General features: G+C 52.6%; 1 protein-coding gene across 1 annotated transcript in view; it reads left to right on the plus strand.

The window, feature by feature from the left end:
* NOL6 (nucleolar protein 6 (RNA-associated)) overlaps positions 1 to 16,730 on the plus strand; it is a gene marked incomplete at its 5' end in the record, with an annotated part of 28,435 nt that overhangs the window by 2,354 nt on the left and 9,351 nt on the right. The window contains 20 exon segments of the mRNA XM_009702491.1: positions 1 to 106; positions 871 to 1,005; positions 1,145 to 1,308; positions 1,803 to 1,923; positions 2,267 to 2,325; positions 2,483 to 2,584; positions 3,033 to 3,148; positions 3,548 to 3,725; positions 4,126 to 4,248; positions 4,412 to 4,560; positions 5,336 to 5,411; positions 7,301 to 7,441; positions 7,738 to 7,855; positions 8,075 to 8,229; positions 8,466 to 8,629; positions 9,282 to 9,434; positions 10,625 to 10,722; positions 12,000 to 12,124; positions 12,285 to 12,374; positions 14,976 to 15,173. The exon segment at positions 1 to 106 is cut by the window's left edge and continues 30 nt beyond it. Of these exon segments, the coding sequence (XP_009700793.1) occupies positions 1 to 106; positions 871 to 1,005; positions 1,145 to 1,308; positions 1,803 to 1,923; positions 2,267 to 2,325; positions 2,483 to 2,584; positions 3,033 to 3,148; positions 3,548 to 3,725; positions 4,126 to 4,248; positions 4,412 to 4,560; positions 5,336 to 5,411; positions 7,301 to 7,441; positions 7,738 to 7,855; positions 8,075 to 8,229; positions 8,466 to 8,629; positions 9,282 to 9,434; positions 10,625 to 10,722; positions 12,000 to 12,124; positions 12,285 to 12,374; positions 14,976 to 15,173 (2,571 nt within the window).

A 16,730-nucleotide genomic window follows, 5' to 3' on the forward strand; every position in this document is an offset into this window, starting at 1 on the left:
GCCCACATCGCGCAGCACTTCTCCAAGGAGAAGCTCTTTGGCAGTGTCAAGTTTGCCTACATGAACAGCAACCATCTCAAGCCCATCCTGCTCCTCAGGCCTCAAGGTAGCACTGGAGTCTTGCTCTGGTGGAGGGTGTGAGTGGGTACTGGCATTAAGTGGAGGGGGTTGGTAGTGGTCATGTGCCATGTGACATGCCCTTTGGTGAAGTGTCAATCTGAGGTTGTCATCACAATTGGTGATAAATTTTGGAGCTTTGATGCCCGCAGTTGTCCTCTCCCTCCACACAGAGCCTAATCGTCAAGGTATCTTCCCCACCCAGTCCCCCTCTACAGCTTGGCTGGACTTCCCCAGCCTTGGCCTTGCTGGCTGGCCCACCATGTAGGTGGCCATGTACTTCCTTTACTTCAGGAAGTAAAACAGACACTACAAAATCATGGCTGTGTCTAGCACTGTCTTTCCTCCCTGCTCTCCCCCTCCTGCTTCCCACTATCCTCTTGCCTTCCCCAGGCAGCTGTGCACAGCCTGGCTCTTCTCTGAGACGATGTGGATGCATGGGCTGCTGGATGCTGCTTGATTCCTCAGACCCCAGGCAATAGTGGGTTTGGGTCTGGAACAGGCAGTGGCATGGCAAGGACAGGGCAGGCAGGAAAGTGCTGGGGTACCAGATTGGCCAGTGGGGATGAAGATGAGACTTGGACATGAACAATGTGGGCTCAGGGTTATTGTTGGCTCTGCAATGTGGTCACTTTCTGCTCTGAGATGATTTCCACTGCTGCTGAGCTGTGCTGGGAAGGAGCTTTTTCTTTTCCCCGGTCAGTTAGTCTCTGCATCTCTTCCTCCTGCCCATCTACCCTCTGGTGCTTACAGGCAAGGATGAGAAGATGGTCACTGTCCGACTCCATGCTTGTCCTGCACCGGGTCTCTTCAAACCCAGCCGCTTCTATCCCAGCAAGAACAATGTCCGGACAGCCTGGTTCATGGAGCAGAGCACCCCCAAAGAAGGTAGGGCCTGGGGGAACATGAGGCTGCTCGGTTCAGGCAAAGACTGCACTCAGTGCCCAGACATGGGTTTGCTGCAGCCCCTTTTCTGTGAACAGGAGGTTTGTACTTAGGTCCAACGTGCTGTCATCTCCCCATACAGGAGCCACCGAGCCCCCGACCCCGCACTACAACAACTCTATCCTCTGCGACACAGTGTTGCTGTCCCACCTACACTTCTTGTCTAGTGCAGCCACTGACTTCCCGGGCATGAAGGATGGCCTGGCCCTTCTCAAAGTTTGGCTGAACCAGCGGCAGCTCAGCAAGGTGTGTCCTGTACCAGATGACAGGGCAGGCTCTGCTTGCCTTGCTAACCTGCCTTTGGCCTGCTCTCCCTTCTTAGGGGTGGAAAGGTGGTGGTTTGGTCCTGGTGAGTGGTGGGCTTGTGACTGATTTGAGCTGTGTTAGGTTTCAAGGAGCTCCATCCTACCCTGTGGGTTGCAATGAGTCTGTGTGTAGCAGACAATCATGCTTCTTTGAGATCCCTGGAATGATGTAGCGAGTGTTTTGTTTTTTTTTTTCCTTTTTTTTGGGAATTCATCCCATTTCCCAAAGAAGGAAAATTTGAGGTATTGCCTTCCTGCAAGGGAATCCATATGTCTGCTTGTTGTATAGGGCTTTGCCTCAGTGTGTACCTGGTGGTTTGGGGCTTGGGGTCTGCCCTGCTGGTGATGACAGACCAGAAGTGGTCATGTGGGGTGGGCTCTGGGGCTTGTGGTGCCTCGTTGGGCTCTTGTTGACTCAACTGTCTGTTTTCACAGGGCTTGGGGTGCTTCAACGGCTTCGTAGTCTCCATGCTGGTTGCCTACCTGCTGATGAAACGCAAGATTGTCAAGGTGATGAGTGGGTACCAGGTGCTGAGGAGCACCTTGCAGTTTCTGGGTGAGTTTCCAGGGGCCTCTCTGGGCAAGGAAAGTCTGGTGTCAGCAGAGTCTCTGCACAAAGCCTGAACACAATGGGGGAAGGGGGAATTGCGGCTTTTCTCTCTCTGATACTGAGACCCTATGGATGGGATGGACAGGAGGGGATGAGACTGCAGAGCAGGGCTGGATGGAGCAGCTTGCAGAGGAGTGCGTAGGTCCCATCAGAAGGTGGAGGCCAACATTGCATTTTAGCACTGTTAATATTGTGGGATGACAGTGGTATCAGCACATAGCTCTATCACTGTCACCAGTCGGGGAGATGTGGATGGTGGTGTGACTTGTTCTTTCCTGTCTGCCCACAGCCACCACTGACCTGAGTGTGATGGGCATCAGCCTAGCGAAGGATCTGGATGCCTCCCTGGTAAGCCACCCTCCGGGGGGCTGATCTTGCGCCTGAGTCTGGCTGTGCTGCCCAGGCAGGGATGTGACTGTTACAGAGATGTCAGATGGCAATGAAGTGGTGGTGCCCTGGTATCTGTGCTGTGCCATAGTGCTAAGGACCATGTTTGCTCTTGCAGCCTGTCCTGGACGACTTCCATCAAGCGTTTGAAGTGGTCTTTGTGGATCCCTCCGGGCTGGTGAACCTCTGTGCTGATATGACTGCCAGCAAATACCACCAGGTACCAAGCAGGTTATGATGGCATCCTGAGATGCTATCTTAGGAGTGAGCTGAGGCAGGCAGAGAGTCGTTAGATATCTTGGAAGAGGACATTGGATGTGAGAAGGGGGTTCAGTGGTGCTTTTTAAGCTTTTAACAGCCATCTCCAGCTCTGAAGCTTAGAAGTCAATTTTAAGACTTGGATGTACTGCTGCTTTAACTATCTGACTTCAATGATGGAGGAAAGTTGTTGGGTTTTTTTCTTTATGGTCACCTTTGGATGAAGCCAAGCAGCTGTTTTGCAGAAGTAACTGTTTCGGAGGACAGAGGCTGGGATCAGGGTCTGCTGGTGACTGTGCAGCTGGGGTTGCCGTGGTTAAGAGGGGAGCATTGGTGACCACTGCTGGAGCGATTTATTTTCCTTCTTCCCTCCCATTTATGCTCTTGCTCTGTCTTGTCTCCTTGCTCAGGTCCAGTTTGAAGCCAAGCGCTCCATGGAAATTTTGGATGATCGGATGGTGGATGGCTTTCAGGTGCTGCTCATGACTGCGAAGCCCATGCTCAGAACCTTTGACCATGTCTTCCAGTGAGTCTTGCTGTGCTGGTGGAGTAATGCTGAGGACCTTGTTCAGAGAGGGCTGCTTCTGGCTTTGGACTGAGGTGGTTTTGGACCAGCTTGGTGGGAAGTGGCCCTGCTAGCTCTGAAATAGACACTAGTGCCTCTTGCATTTGGCCATTCCGCTTTTACTGTCTAGATGGCCTCCCAGGAGGAGGAGAGCAATGCTTTGGCCTTTGGGAATGATGACTGTCCCAAGGACCAGCATCTCCTGTGGTACATGCTGAGATGCTGAAGTGCAGTGTTTCTTCTTGTAGCCCCCATCCTGGGTGAGGAACCTCAGGTCCCCACTTTATCCATCCTCTAGCATATCTCTCTCAGAAAGGATTTGGTGGCAGAGGTGGGTGACCAGCTTCTCTCCTTCTGTAGCCTGAAGCATGTCTCAAAGCTGCAGGGTGCCTGCAAGAAGATGCAGCTGCTGAATGAACTGATGGATCGAGGTGGGAACTACGTGGCCGCTACCCTTCCCTTCATTGTCTCACTACTGGCCCGTGGGCTGGCTGGGAAAGCACTGCTCGTGGCCCACTCCTTACCCCAGATCCCCGAGGTAATGCAGCTTGGCAATGATATTACATCCTTTGCAGCACGTCGGGTCTCCTGTGTCCCTTGTGGCACTGCTGGGCATTGGGAGGGGATCTTTGCTCACTGGAGGAGGAGACAGGCCTGTCGCCTCTGGGGGGAGTACAGGGCCCGAGGCCCTGCGCTAGGATTTGGGCTGTAGCTGAGAGTCTGGGCAGAAGTCCTGGCCCAGTAATGGGGCAGGGTGAAGACATCACCTTTTTCTTTTGTCATCGGGGAGACCTATTAAATGAAACTTTCCTTGTCTGTGCTCATCCAGGCACCCGAGAGCATGTAGCAGGAGGTTGATCTAGCAGCCCACTATCACAGCAACTGCTGCTCCAGCAACTTCATCTCTCCTTGTGCTTCATATTTTCATTTTCTCACAGTGGCCGATTGACGCTGAGCCCCCAAAACACAAGGATATTGGGCACCTGACGTTTGGGCTTCTGTTTGTCCCTGAGTTTGCTGCCAGTGTGCTGGAGAAGGGACCACAGGCTGATCACCCTGAGGTGAGGGGAGCCCTGCTTGTTCCAAGTAGGGCAGAGCAGAGCTGGTGCCATGCTGTGGTTGCAGATAGCTGCAGGGCTGGCTGATATTCATGAGAGTGGTGGTTTGGCCGGCCCCAGCAGTGACCAATATCCCTGGCCTGGCTTGGCCAATGTCCCCATGCAGGCCCTGGACTTCCGAACCTTCTGGGGGGAGAAATCGGAGCTGCGACGGTTCCAGGATGGCAGCATCTGTGAGGCAGTGGTGTGGGAGGCCGACACTGTCTGTCAGAAGCGCCTCATTCCCGAGCAGATCGTCAGGCACCTCCTGAAGCTGTAAGTTACACCAAGCGGCAGCTGAGGCTGGGGGACCTGCAGCTGTGTAGGGGTCACTGCCGCTCTCCTGGCTTGTGCCATGTCCCTGGTAACTGTGTTGTCAGCTGTGTGCTTTGGGGGATGCTGTGGGTCATTTTGGCTTCTTGAAATCTGGACGTTATTTCAGTTGTGGTCTTGATGCTGTGAGCTGCTTCCCAAGAGAAGATGCGGAGGGCAAGCACATGGTGCTATAGCTTCTGCTGATGGTAGTGCTAAGGGCAAGGAGGCCTCATGGTCCTGCCCTTACATGCAGATGGGATGTTGGTATGCTCATTTTTGGCAGAGATGGAAGAGAAGCTATCTGGACCTTGCAGGATATTTAATGAAATCCTCTGAGATCCAGTAGTGGTTCACAAGGTTGGGTCTCTCTACAGCATTGGAAAGCCTCCCTGTAGCAGTTTATACCTTCTGCCAAAAATGAGACTCTCTTGCACAGAACAAAGGGGTTGCCTGGGCCTCTTTATCTCGACTCGAGGAGGGGTCTTGTGAGGAAAGGCTGTATGTTGATGGCTTTGGCTTTGAATACTGTGAAGCTGCACAAGTTGCTGGGCTGCTTTGAGTGGATAACTTGGGCATGGGAGGAATGCATGGGGATTAGCCTTCTCACCGTGACCTTCCTTTATGGAGGGATTCCTTGTCCTTGGACTGACGCTTGCCGGTGGGCACAGCATGCAGTGTCAGGATGGATGGGTTGGCGTGTCGTAGCTCTAATGCTCTGTTGTTGTCTTCCGTGTAGCCATGCGGACATTCCCGAATCCTCCATCTGCTACACAGGAGCCCTGCTGGAGTCTGTGATCAGGACTGGAAAAGAGGTATGGTTGCTCCCCTGGTGGGGTTGTGGGTTTCTTGAGGAGGGGTGGTATGGAGAGGGCTGTACGGAGGTAATTTTAGCTTTGTGGCCCTGAGGCATCTGGGTGGTTCCCAAAAGAAGGTAGCTAGGGCAAGGAAAATTCCTGCCTGCGGGCACTTTGCTAGGCGTCATCATTCTGTCCTTGGACCTGCCAAGCCTTTTGTGCAGACCAAGGCATAGCTGCTGAAGTCCTCTTGCTCTGGCAGCCCCCACACCCCATTTTCCCCTGCAAGCATCCCACTGGCCTCCTCTCTCTGCTTATGTCCACTATGTCCACATCGTCTGAGGATATATTGCTGTCCCCACTGCACTACTCCGGCTACACCTTTCAGGTTCTGCATCCTTCAGAACATGGGCCAGACAATTCTGTTACTTCATCCTGTAGGTCCAGCTGGGAAACCCAAGAGAATGATCTTTCCTGTCATGGTGCAAAGTGCTAGATCATGCCCAGCGAGCCCTACTTAGTGTTCCAGCTGAATGTGCAGCTGAAACAAAGAAACATCACTTTGGGACAGAAAAGATGCATCTTTGAGGCTAGGAAATCTCTTTCTCCCTAATTCTGCTCTCCAGCTTGTGAAGTTAAAGCCTGGAGATGAGCTGTGAGCCATTTGGCACCACTTTGCTGGTCTTTTGTAAAACTGACTTTTTACGTGGTTGTTGGATAGAGGAGGAAATTGTTTCCTTTCCCCTTTTTAAAAGCAAAGGGGAGCAAATCTGATCAAAAGAATCTTCTGTGCCAGGACCAGTTGCGGTCTGCGCAGAGCTGCCTGTCAGATTTGGGATGAGATGCTAGTTTGTACAGCTCGTTGTCTGATGAGGCAGCAAGATCTGTGCGCACCATATCCCTGCGAGGTAGCCTGGGCTGAGCAGGGCTGATAAACCTGATGCTGAAGAGAAGTTGTACTTTTCTGGAGCCTGAGGGGTGTTTAGGAGTCTGATTGTTACCAGTCCTTGGGGAACGAAGGAGAAACTCGCTGTTGTGTGGGGGTGGTGGGTAGGAGTGTCTGTCTCTGCTCCTCCAGCTGTTTGTGTGCAGGCTGCCCGAGGAGTCTGTGGTGGTCGAAGGACATGGGGGACACTGGAAGACTGATGGAGCAGCGAGCTCTAGAGACAGGCAGGACAGGGGTTTGTCGTTGGTGGCATACCCTGCAGAGGGTGCTGCTGCTCTGCCGGAAAGCCCAGGCTGGCCGGATGCGTGCAGCTTGGTTCAACTGCATCTGAGCTGAGTGATTTGGCGTCAGTGATGTCTCCTTCAAGCTCCTCTGCTGTGCTTTTGGGAGATGGAAGCAGCAAGGGCAGCAGCAATTCTCCTTTCGGTGCTTTGTGTCAGCCCTCCCCAGGGCTCCTGTGATGCTCTGGATGTTTGTTTTTTGTCTTTGCTTTTGCCATGCTTCACAGCTCTACCTTGGCTGAGGGTGTAGTTGGTGCAGTTTTCTGTTAACTACCACCTCTGTTGGCGTCACGGTAACTGGTGAGGAGGCAGTAGCAGAGCTCTCAGCTTTCCAGTATGTGATCTCTTTGTTCCCAAATCACTCTTAGCTTCTCTCTTCCTAGGGAGCTTTCTGGCAGTACAGTTCTTGGTGCTTGCACAGGAAATTATTTCACTTGCCACTTGACATGCAGCCTCTAGGATGCCTGTGGCTACTGGGGAGCCGCAGACAGTCTTGCCCTTGTCTTCCCTCTCTCTCTTACCTCCTCATTTTGCTGAGTGCTCTTGCCAGAAGCTGCTCCTTGGGGTGCCAGTACTGGCTTCTCGGAGCTTGGCTGTGATGCCAGCCTGAGAAGGAAGCGAGGTGGGCGCCTGTGCAGGAGTGGGAGAGGTGAACAGAGAGGCTCCCTGTGTGTCTGCAGGCATCGGGGACAGGCGAGGAGGCCATGGTCAATGTTGTCTGCTCCTATGATGACCTGAGCCGCAAGCTTTGGAACCTGAAGGGTCTGCCACTGACAGTGACGGCTGTGCAAGGCGTCCATCCAGCCCTCCGGTACACGGATGTGAGTGTCCCTGGGCACGACTCATGCATGGGGGTCTGCAGGGAGCTGGGAGGATGCCCTGGGGTGAGGGGGGGCAGAGAGGATTAGTTGTTCTCTGCTTTTGTGGCTCCCGAGACCCCTTGGGATGGTGTAGTGCCTCTTCTTTGCTGTCCTGGCCCTCAGGCTGGCTAGGCACAAGTTGGCTAAGCCCTCTGTACCAGAGAGCTTTGCTGGGGCAGGCTGTTTGGGATGAGGGGATGCATGGTGCCTCAGGGTTTCTGCTCCCTTCTCAGTCCCGGGCAACTGTTCTCTCCCAGGTCTTCCCTCCCATCCCCATGAAGCCGATTTATTCCTTCCATACCCGAATCAGGACCAAGCACTTGCTGCTTCCATCAGAGGAGAAGCCATGTCCAGCCTACATAGCGCCTTTGAAGAGTAAGTGGGGAGAGATGTGAGCGGGAGATGATTTGGTGGGAGGAAGCAGAGGCAGGCAGCAATGCTGGCTCCGTTACTGCTGTACTGGCTTACTACAGGCAGGAGCAGAGTCCTGGCTCCTCCTGCTCTCCTGCGGTAATCTCTACTCCCGACCACCCCCATCCAACACTTCATTTCTATGTGGGGCTTACTGGCCTCCTGCTGTCCATTTGCCCCCAGTTGTCTGCCACATGGAAGGCAGTGGCCAGTGGCCGCAGGACAAAGAAGCCATCAAGCGCATCAAGGCGGCTTTCCACCTCCAGCTGGCTGAGCTCCTCCAGCAGCAGCACCAGCTGGTTTGCAGACCTGCAGTCACCCACACCGATGTGTACAAGGTAGGGGTGCGATGGGGACCTTCTTCAGACCTGACTTGTTACCAAGCAGGCAGGCAGGGGGCTCTGACAGTGGTCCCACTGGAGAAAACCAGAATTTGGATGGTGGGCCTAGGAAGGGGCATGGTGAGACTGTGCTGATGCCAGGATGATGCTGTTGTGTTCCTGAGGGGCAGTGTAGCACACCAGTCTGCTTCTGTTACCACCAAACCTGACTTCACCTTCTGCTCCCATCTCAGGACGGCTACATTTTTCGTCTCCAAGTAGCCTACCACCGGGAGCCCCTGATCTTGAAGGAGGTGGTCACCCCAGAAGGGATGCTGAAATACCAGGACACAGAGGAGTCTCGGCAGCTGGAGCTGGAGACATTGCATCTGCCCTATCTAACCAGTTCGCTGCATGGGTAGGTGAGGCAGAGGGTGCCTGGGGGATTGGGACACGGGATGTGGCTGGAAGCCAGTGTGGAGGGGCCTTTGGATGTTGGAGGGTGATGGTGGGGAGAGGAGCTCACCGTGGGAGGTGGCCTTTCAGCCCACCCTGTGAGAGTCTCTTTGTGAGGATGGAGGGAAGAATGTAGGTGGGGGTGGCACCAGTTGTCCCTGTTGTCACATCCAAGGTCACTGGTATGGGGAGACAAGTACCAAAGAGCAGCATGGTTAGAGAGGAGCAGCCTTTGGATGTTGGAGGGTGATGGTGGGGAGAGGAGCTCACCGTGGGAGGTGGCCTTTCAGCCCACCCTGTGAGAGTCTCTTTGTGAGGATGGAGGGAAGAATGTAGGTGGGGGTGGCACCAGTTGTCCCTGTTGTCACATCCAAGGTCACTGGTATGGGGAGACAAGTACCAAAGAGCAGCATGGTTAGAGAGGAGCATGTGGCAGCATTTCCCCTTCATTCCCTGGAAATCTCAACAGCCACAGAGAGTGTCCTGTGTTTGTGATACTGTGCACATGTTCCTGGCAGATTTTTGCCCCTTTGTTCCCTCCTGCCAAATGCCAAAAGGCCATTTTGGGTCCTGGGATGTGTAGGTTGAGCAGTGCCTTGTGTCCCTCCTTGCAGGCTCCAGCAGCAGCACCCTGTCTTCGGCAGCACTTGCCGGCTGGCCAAGCGCTGGGTCAGCGCTCAGCTCCTGAGCGACAGCATATCTGAGGAGTGTGTGGACCTTCTTGTGGCGTTTCTCTTCCTCCACCCAGCCCCTTTTACGCCTCCCAGGTGAGGATGAGGAGCCTGGGCTAGCTTGATGGGGATTTAGTGCTTTTTTACTTACCGAGGATGGAGGAGGGTTGGGATGCTGCTAGGGCAGGGGATGCTGGGAGGGTGCACACTAGGGAGTGTGAAGGGCCCCTGTGCTACCAAAATGCTGTCCCAAGCCCTGTTGGGAGTGGCTGGTCAGAGGAGATGGAAGAGCTTGGTGCTGTGTGGCTGTGGCTTCCCCTACCCTGCATGCTGCTGTGAAAGTGGGGAAGCAGGTAAGGGTGGGAGTAAATGTCCTCATGACCTCTGGGTGCTGGTGGCACAACTGCAGGTTGTCTTGTGCCTTCTTGAGGACTGGTGGGGCCCCTCGTCTGGTGGGTGATGGCCAGGAGAAGCAGGGGCGAGGGCTGTGTTGTGGCTACTAGTGTGCTGGGGCTCCTGGGTTCCCTGGGAGGGATGTTGTAGCAGTGCTAGAGGCTACAGCCTCCCTTCCTGCTAGAGAGGACTTCGAGTGAAGGCGGAGAAGTTTGCTGCTGAAAGCTGAATGGAATAGCGTGTTGGTAAATAACTCCGCAGGGCCAATTGCTTGCTGGCCCCTTGCAGGTGCACAGGATGTGGCCCAGAGGGAGTGAAATGAAGTTAAAGGAAATGTTTTTGCTCCATGTGGAACCAAAAGGTTACTCTGCCCTGCACTGAGGGTCTGGTTTCCTTCCCCAAAGTAGCACGAGGAACAGCCTGATGCCTAGAATGCTTTCCTGTCTCCTAAAATATCCTGCTAGCAGGAGCTCTGTCTTCCCAACCGTCTGGCTTCGCAAATGTGTTGTGTTGCAGGGGAAGAGGCACAATGGGAACTTGGCTGGCATTCAGAGCTGCACTAGAGATGGGAGCAGCCCTCTTTCCACCTCCCCCTTGCTCCAACCCCAGGAGTCCGGGTGGGGAGAGCATCAGGAGATGGGGTGACTGGGGGCAGTATTTCACTCTCTGCTGATTTCTTTTACTTGGGGAGAGAAGAACAAGGGAGAGAGATTTCCCGGGGTATTCAGAGAAGGGGAAGCGCCTATTGCTTGTCCTGGACTTCCCTTTCCCACCATGGATATCTCTTCTTGGTCTGTGTGTGGGCTGGGCATCACAAAGTCACCCCCAAGCGCAGCCCCTCTTGCTGCCAGGGGAGTAAATGCCAGTGTTGAACTGTTGTGTCTTGCCTGCAGCTCTCCCCAGGTGGGATTCCTGCGCTTCCTCAACTTGCTGGCAACCTTCGACTGGAAAAACAGCCCTCTGATCATCAACCTGAATGCTGGCCTCACAGGTGAGCAGGCAGGAGAGAGTGGTGTGATGGTCTTGAGCCCTCCTTGGTCAGTGCCTGTCTCTAGGGGTTTTGGATACATGGAGGCATCACAGCTTCTGCTAGGGGCAAGGAGACTTTTCCACTCACTTACTCCTGTCCGGCTGTGCTTAATTTGGCTTTAGGGTGGGTTTGGTTGTGGCATGTTTTTTTTGTTGTTTTTTTTTTTTCTCCCTCCCCTGCCTGCCTTTGAAGAGATGATGATGCTCTGCTGCTTCTGACTTTGCTGAAGTCTGTGACGAGCCTGGGTGGTGTTGGATGTGGTGGTGTCTTTGAAGCCCTCTGCTCCTTCGTAGCCCTCATTTTTGCTTGAGGCTTTGCCCTGACTCTTCATGGCCAAACCCTTGATTGTGTTGGGAGAGCAGTTGCGCTTTTGAATGGGAAGCTTCAAAGCCTTCTGCCATGTGTCTGCTTTGAGAGCTCCACTGAGCCACTCAGATCATGGGGATGATCTGCTAGTCCCTGATTTCAAAACCTGCAAGGGAAAAGGGCTGCAGTCCTCCAGGTTTTGTTACCTCGTGAGCCTTGAGAATTTCCTGGTAAAGGTCTCTGGTTTCCAAAGGAGCATGTTGGCGCATCCAAGTGGATCTGCAGTCCTACCCTCTTCCTTGTGTTTTGTCTGTTGATCGTGTTTTGGATACCCGCTGTCTTTCCCCAGGGGCCAGAAGAGACCACGGGATTGTCTTGGCTTTGTGTGGTCCTGTGGTGGGGGAGATAGCTATACCCAGCTTTTAAAGCTCGTATATAAAAAACCGTAAAGCCGCATTGGAGAGAATTGGGTTTTGGAAACTGATATTTCTCTACCCTCCATCTTCTTTTAATGAGCTATGTGGGAATTGGTTTTGGCCAAAGAGCTATTTTTTTCGCCACTTGAGAGGAAAAAAAACCCACCAAAAAACATAGATAACTCTTTGAGTACAAACTCTGTCGTTAGCTTATAATGTGAGTTCCAGGCTGAAGTCAGTTCCAGTGCCTGCCATGTCTGGGCCCACCTGGGTGGGTTTAGAGCAAAGATCCATCTAGCCCTGCATCCTGTCTCCAAATCTTCCCAGAGGCAGAAGCGTGAGGGCAGAGCAAGCCTAAGGCAATGGAGCTCTGGTTGCACGTGGACTGTGGGGTCAGAGGGTGCAGGAAGATAAAGCCTGTTGTACTGTCCTTTTCTGGGCTGTGATACATGGGCGAGGAGGCCAGAGGGCTGTGGATGGGGCACAGCATCTCACCTCTCTGCCTGCCGTCTCCAGATGCTGACTGCACGGAGATCAAGAACAAGTTTGTGGCTGCTCGCTCTCACCTCCCTGTCATGTTCATCGCGACCCCCAAAGACCAGTGGAGCTCCATGTGGACCCAAGGGCGACCCTCAGCGCAGGTGAGCTGGGCGCTCTTTTCTTGCCTCGTGGTGGCTGCTGGCTTGGGGCAGTTCCCCTCTCCCAGTGCTGCAGTGAGCTCCAACGGCCCTGTAAATGACCAGGGTCCCTACTACATCCAGGACTGCCAAGTTTCACCCTCTGGCTTTCTTCTGTCCCCAGATCCTGCAACGCCTTCTCGTGCTAGCCTCAGAGTCTCTCCGTGTCCTGGAGGAGCAGCTCATGGACCCGCTCAACAACCAGGATGTGAAGGTAATGCCCCGCAGCACCAGCACAAGGGTTTTCAGGCTCTGGCAAAGCATACTGGTCTTCAGTGATGATCACTGGGATGTATCAGTAGGATTCAGGCTGTGGCCATGCGTGGTTGCCCTTGGATGAACAGCAGCAAAGATGGGAGCATGGAGGCTGGTGCCCTGCTGTGCTACCCTGCTTCTGGGGAACCCAGCTCTGCATAGCAACTTGGGGTGAAATATCATTGACTAGGACAAATTTATTTTGTATTCTCTTGTTTTCTTGGGACACGAGCAAACCTGTGATGTTCCTGTGCTGAATCCATTGTGTGTCCATGGCTGGAGCAAATGGCTCCTCTGGGAGACTCTGTCTCGGTGTAGCTGTACAAATCTGGCTTGTACGCTTGAGTCTAACCAAGGCTAGGGTGGCAGAGGTTTTTGCAGGATGCTAACAGGCATTTTAGGAAGATGTTATTTTGGTTTGAGTGGAGGAGCAAGGCCATGTACAGTTTAACCCTCTTAATTTTCTCAGTTATTTTCTTTTTTAAGTTAAAACATCCATTACTGAAATGGAGCTGGGAGGTGCAGACACCGTTTATTCACCCTTTGAAGGGAGTTACGTGTGTTTTAGAGGGGATCTTGTTGATGTACCAAGTAATGACCTAGGCAATTGAAGCTGAGAGGACTCACAAAAGCCAAACAGTGCGTAGATATGACAGATTCACATTAGAAAAATGAAAAAACACATATAGTGGATTATTTTTCTGCTTAGGCAATACAAAAACAATTTCCTGACACTTCTTTCAATTCTGCTGCATTTTGCGCTGGAAGTATTACAGGGGTAAGATCTACTTGAGGCAGTAGCAGTGTGCGTTACAGGGCTGTGAAGGTATGAGATGCTGTATGCATGAGATGTGCCTGGTGTGTCGCAGTCACAGTGCAGACTCAAGACCAAAATTCGAGAGGTGCAGTGTGAGCTGGGGCTTGTTAGCTCCCGAAACGAGCCATCATCTGTCTGTAGTATCCTCCCAACCCCTTGACTCAGCCTCCTTGGTGCTCCTTCCCTCCCCCATCCTCTTGGCCGTTGCAGTTGGATCCTTTCCCATCCCCAGGGTATCCCTCTGGTCTGTACCAGTGTTCTCTCCCAGGTCTGCAGTTTTCTTTAGGGATAAACCTGGGACGCTGTTTCCAAGGCTGCTAATCTATTTGTAAGCAAAACTTGGGGTGGAGAGGAGAGAAAAGCTTTTGCAGTGCAAGTTGGAGTTACCTTCTTTTCCCATGTATCTAAAAGGGTGCTCCAAGTTTTTTTTTGTCTTTGCATTTGGGTCACTTGGGGACATGCTTGCTCTCATGCAGATGCAGACATGGGTTTGTGAGCTCCGTTTCTTTGCTACCAGGGAGGGTACAATAAGCCATGGACTTTTTTCAGCTGGGTGGGAAAGGGGATCTGTGTGGATCAGAGCTGGAACTCAGTGGTGTTCACTGATGTTCTTCATGTGTGTTCTCCCCAGCCTGGCTATAAACCAGATCCGAGCAGTGGGTTTTCTGCCAGCACCAAGTTGGGTTGTGTCCCACAGCTCTGTTTGTGTCTCTGCATCATTTATTCCATGAAAACATACACATAGTTTTAACTTTTTTCCATTTTAATACAGCTGCATCCGCAGTGTCAGATCCTGCCTGTCCAAATATTTATGTGTCTGGGACTGCTCCCCTCCTTTAATGAGGCTTGCTCTCACCCTCTGTCTGCTTGATGGAAGATGCTTCTGCCCTCTGGGGCAACTCCTGTTGGACAGATGGGACCTTCCTGTTATAAAACAGCTCCTCGTATCCCCTGGGTGTTGGTTTGGCTCCTATTAGCTTCTTGACTCTTCTCTTCGTTCGTGGTCTCTGCCACATTTGGTGCGGTGACCTGTCTCGACTCACCGTCTGTCCCTCTCTCGGCTGCCCACCCCACTGTCGTACACTCAGATGGGCTTCCTAGGGTCTGTGGTCAGGACTGGAGAGGACCACCTTGGCCTTGTGGAAGGCTCTTTTCCAGGCACTGTCCCCAAGTCTTGGGGACAGCGGTTAGATTTTTCAGCTGACCTGGGAAACTGATAGGGTTTCCTCGAGAGTGTAGTCCTTCTGGACAGACATCTGATGTGGGTAGGGAGCAGCTCCCTTCTCTAAGTGTTGAGCTTGCTGTACAGCTGGGCTGTGGCAATCAAGTGTGACCTTCGTGGTGCACTTTGGTGGTCCAGAGAACGTTTAGCCTATCCAGCAGGAGATGGCCATGGGGGAACCACCTTGCTCTCAACAGAGTCTTTATTACAGCGCTTTTGTGGGGTATAGGAGTGTGAGGGTCACATCCTGACGTGAGCAGAGCCCTTGCTGGAACAGGGATGTGTCTCAGGCCAGAGGGGAAGGGGTGGCCAGTATGGGCTGGAGCTCCTTGTGGCTCCACCACAGCCATGTTTTTCCTGTGGATGTTTTGGCAAACTTCTGGCATTAATCTCACAAAAATTTTGGCTTTGGTTTGCAGCTTTCTGAGGAGAAGGAAATAAAATGCAAGCAAGGATTTGGGAAACTTCTCTCATCTCTCCTGCTTCCCATATTGAGTAGCACTGGTCTTTTGTCCCTGCAGATGGTTTTCCGCCCTCCTTTGGACCTCTATGATGTCCTAATCCACCTGAATCCAAACCAGATTCCTCGGCATTTGGAGAGTGTGGACCGGCCACTGAAGTCGTTTTCCCGGGGTGTGGTGAAGAACAGCACTGCTGTGAACATCCTCTTTCCTGTGGTGGATTACGACCCTGTACAGTGCTACCTGCAAGAGCTGAGAGTAAGCATGGCCCATTGGGGAGGCACAGGGGGCTTACCTGCCTAAGAGGGAGCTGCCTTCCGGCATTCAGGTTGCCTGCCACTGCAGGACCTAGTTGGTGACATCTTTATATATCTTGCCTGGGGTGGTTGCCCTTTGTGTGCGTCTGAAATCATTTCTTCAGCAGAAGACCTGGTGAATGCGCCAGCCATTTCATGGAAATGGGAGTGCTGCTGATGTGAGAATGACCTCAGATACAAATCACCTGGAGCTTCTGCTGAAGAGTATTATATTTCAGTGCAAAAGTATCTTCAAGCCACTTGTCTCTAGTCAATTAACATTGACTTTTCATGGCTTCTTGCACCAACTGGGGAGCATGATGGACAGTAGCTACCCATATTTTCTAGGGGGGGATGTACAGGAGTCCGTGGCATGATACCAATAGGGCTCTTGCTGTTAGGCTGATGGTTATGTGAGCTGTAGAGGCTGAATGTTGGTCACAGGATGGTTTCTCTGTGTCTGGTTACATGCATGATGGCAGAGGAAGTTGATAATGTGAGTATATGGAGAACGTCAGTATCCAAAGGCATCAACCCATTCTTTTCTACCATACCAAGGCCTCAGCAAGCTGGGGAGATAAGCAAGATACTGGGTGGCAGCAGTGACCCACTCTGGATCTGGACAGCCAGTGCATTGCAGATGTGCATGCTCTGCATCTTTGGCCTTTCCCAGCCTCATATGCGGTAGCCAAGGTAAATGTTAGTGTGCAGAGAGGTGGGTCTATGATGCCCTTTTTTCAAAACCTGGCTTGACTTTCAAGTGCCATCATCCCTTACCTACAGAGGTGCTGTGTGCAGTGTCAGAACTGCTGTAGGAATTGTAGTCTAGCTTTGGCAGCAAGGGTGCTACGGAGGTATCCAGCCTCGTTCCCCACTCAGGGCAGAGCCAGCTTTGACATTAGAAAAGGCTGCACGGAGTCCTGTTGAATGCCGACTGTCTCCAGGGATGGAGATTTCCCACCTCCCTGCGCCAATGTTTGGCCACCATTGTGAAAGTGGTGCCTGAACTGAAATTCGAGTTCAGGCTGGAAGATGCTGGGCCCTTTCAGTTCAAGCTCCACTTTCACCTTACTAGGTAGCTTAGGAGGTGGGCAAAGAAAACGTACAAGGGTTTCTTTGAAGGTTTCTTCACCTTGAGTGCAGCCCTGTTACCTCCCAAGCTGCCTGCCACCTGCACTGCATGATGACCTCTGCCTGTGGGAATCTGCTGTGGCTTCAGTAGAGCCACCAGGTCTAGCAAGGTGCAAGCTCAGTCCTCCTGTAACCCACAGCAGGTTGGGACAGTCTTGGGGTGTGCAGACTTGGGGGATGAACTAATGAGAAACAGGGATGCACGCAAGGCCTCTTTAAATTGAGAAAGACCTCAAAATTGTCCCACAATTTCCTTGCAAGTAGCGCTGCTTCTTTAGCTGGAAGGACATGGGGGAGGGGAGGTGCCCAGTCCTCTCCTGCCTTTGTGAAGGAAGGTGATTGAGAAGCTGGAGGTCCTGCAGACACATTGTAGAGAACATTGGGGGAT

Source organism: Cariama cristata, unplaced genomic scaffold (assembly GCF_000690535.1).
Source record: "Cariama cristata isolate BGI_N322 unplaced genomic scaffold, ASM69053v1 scaffold13426, whole genome shotgun sequence".
Classification (NCBI taxonomy): Eukaryota; Metazoa; Chordata; class Aves; order Cariamiformes; family Cariamidae; genus Cariama; species Cariama cristata.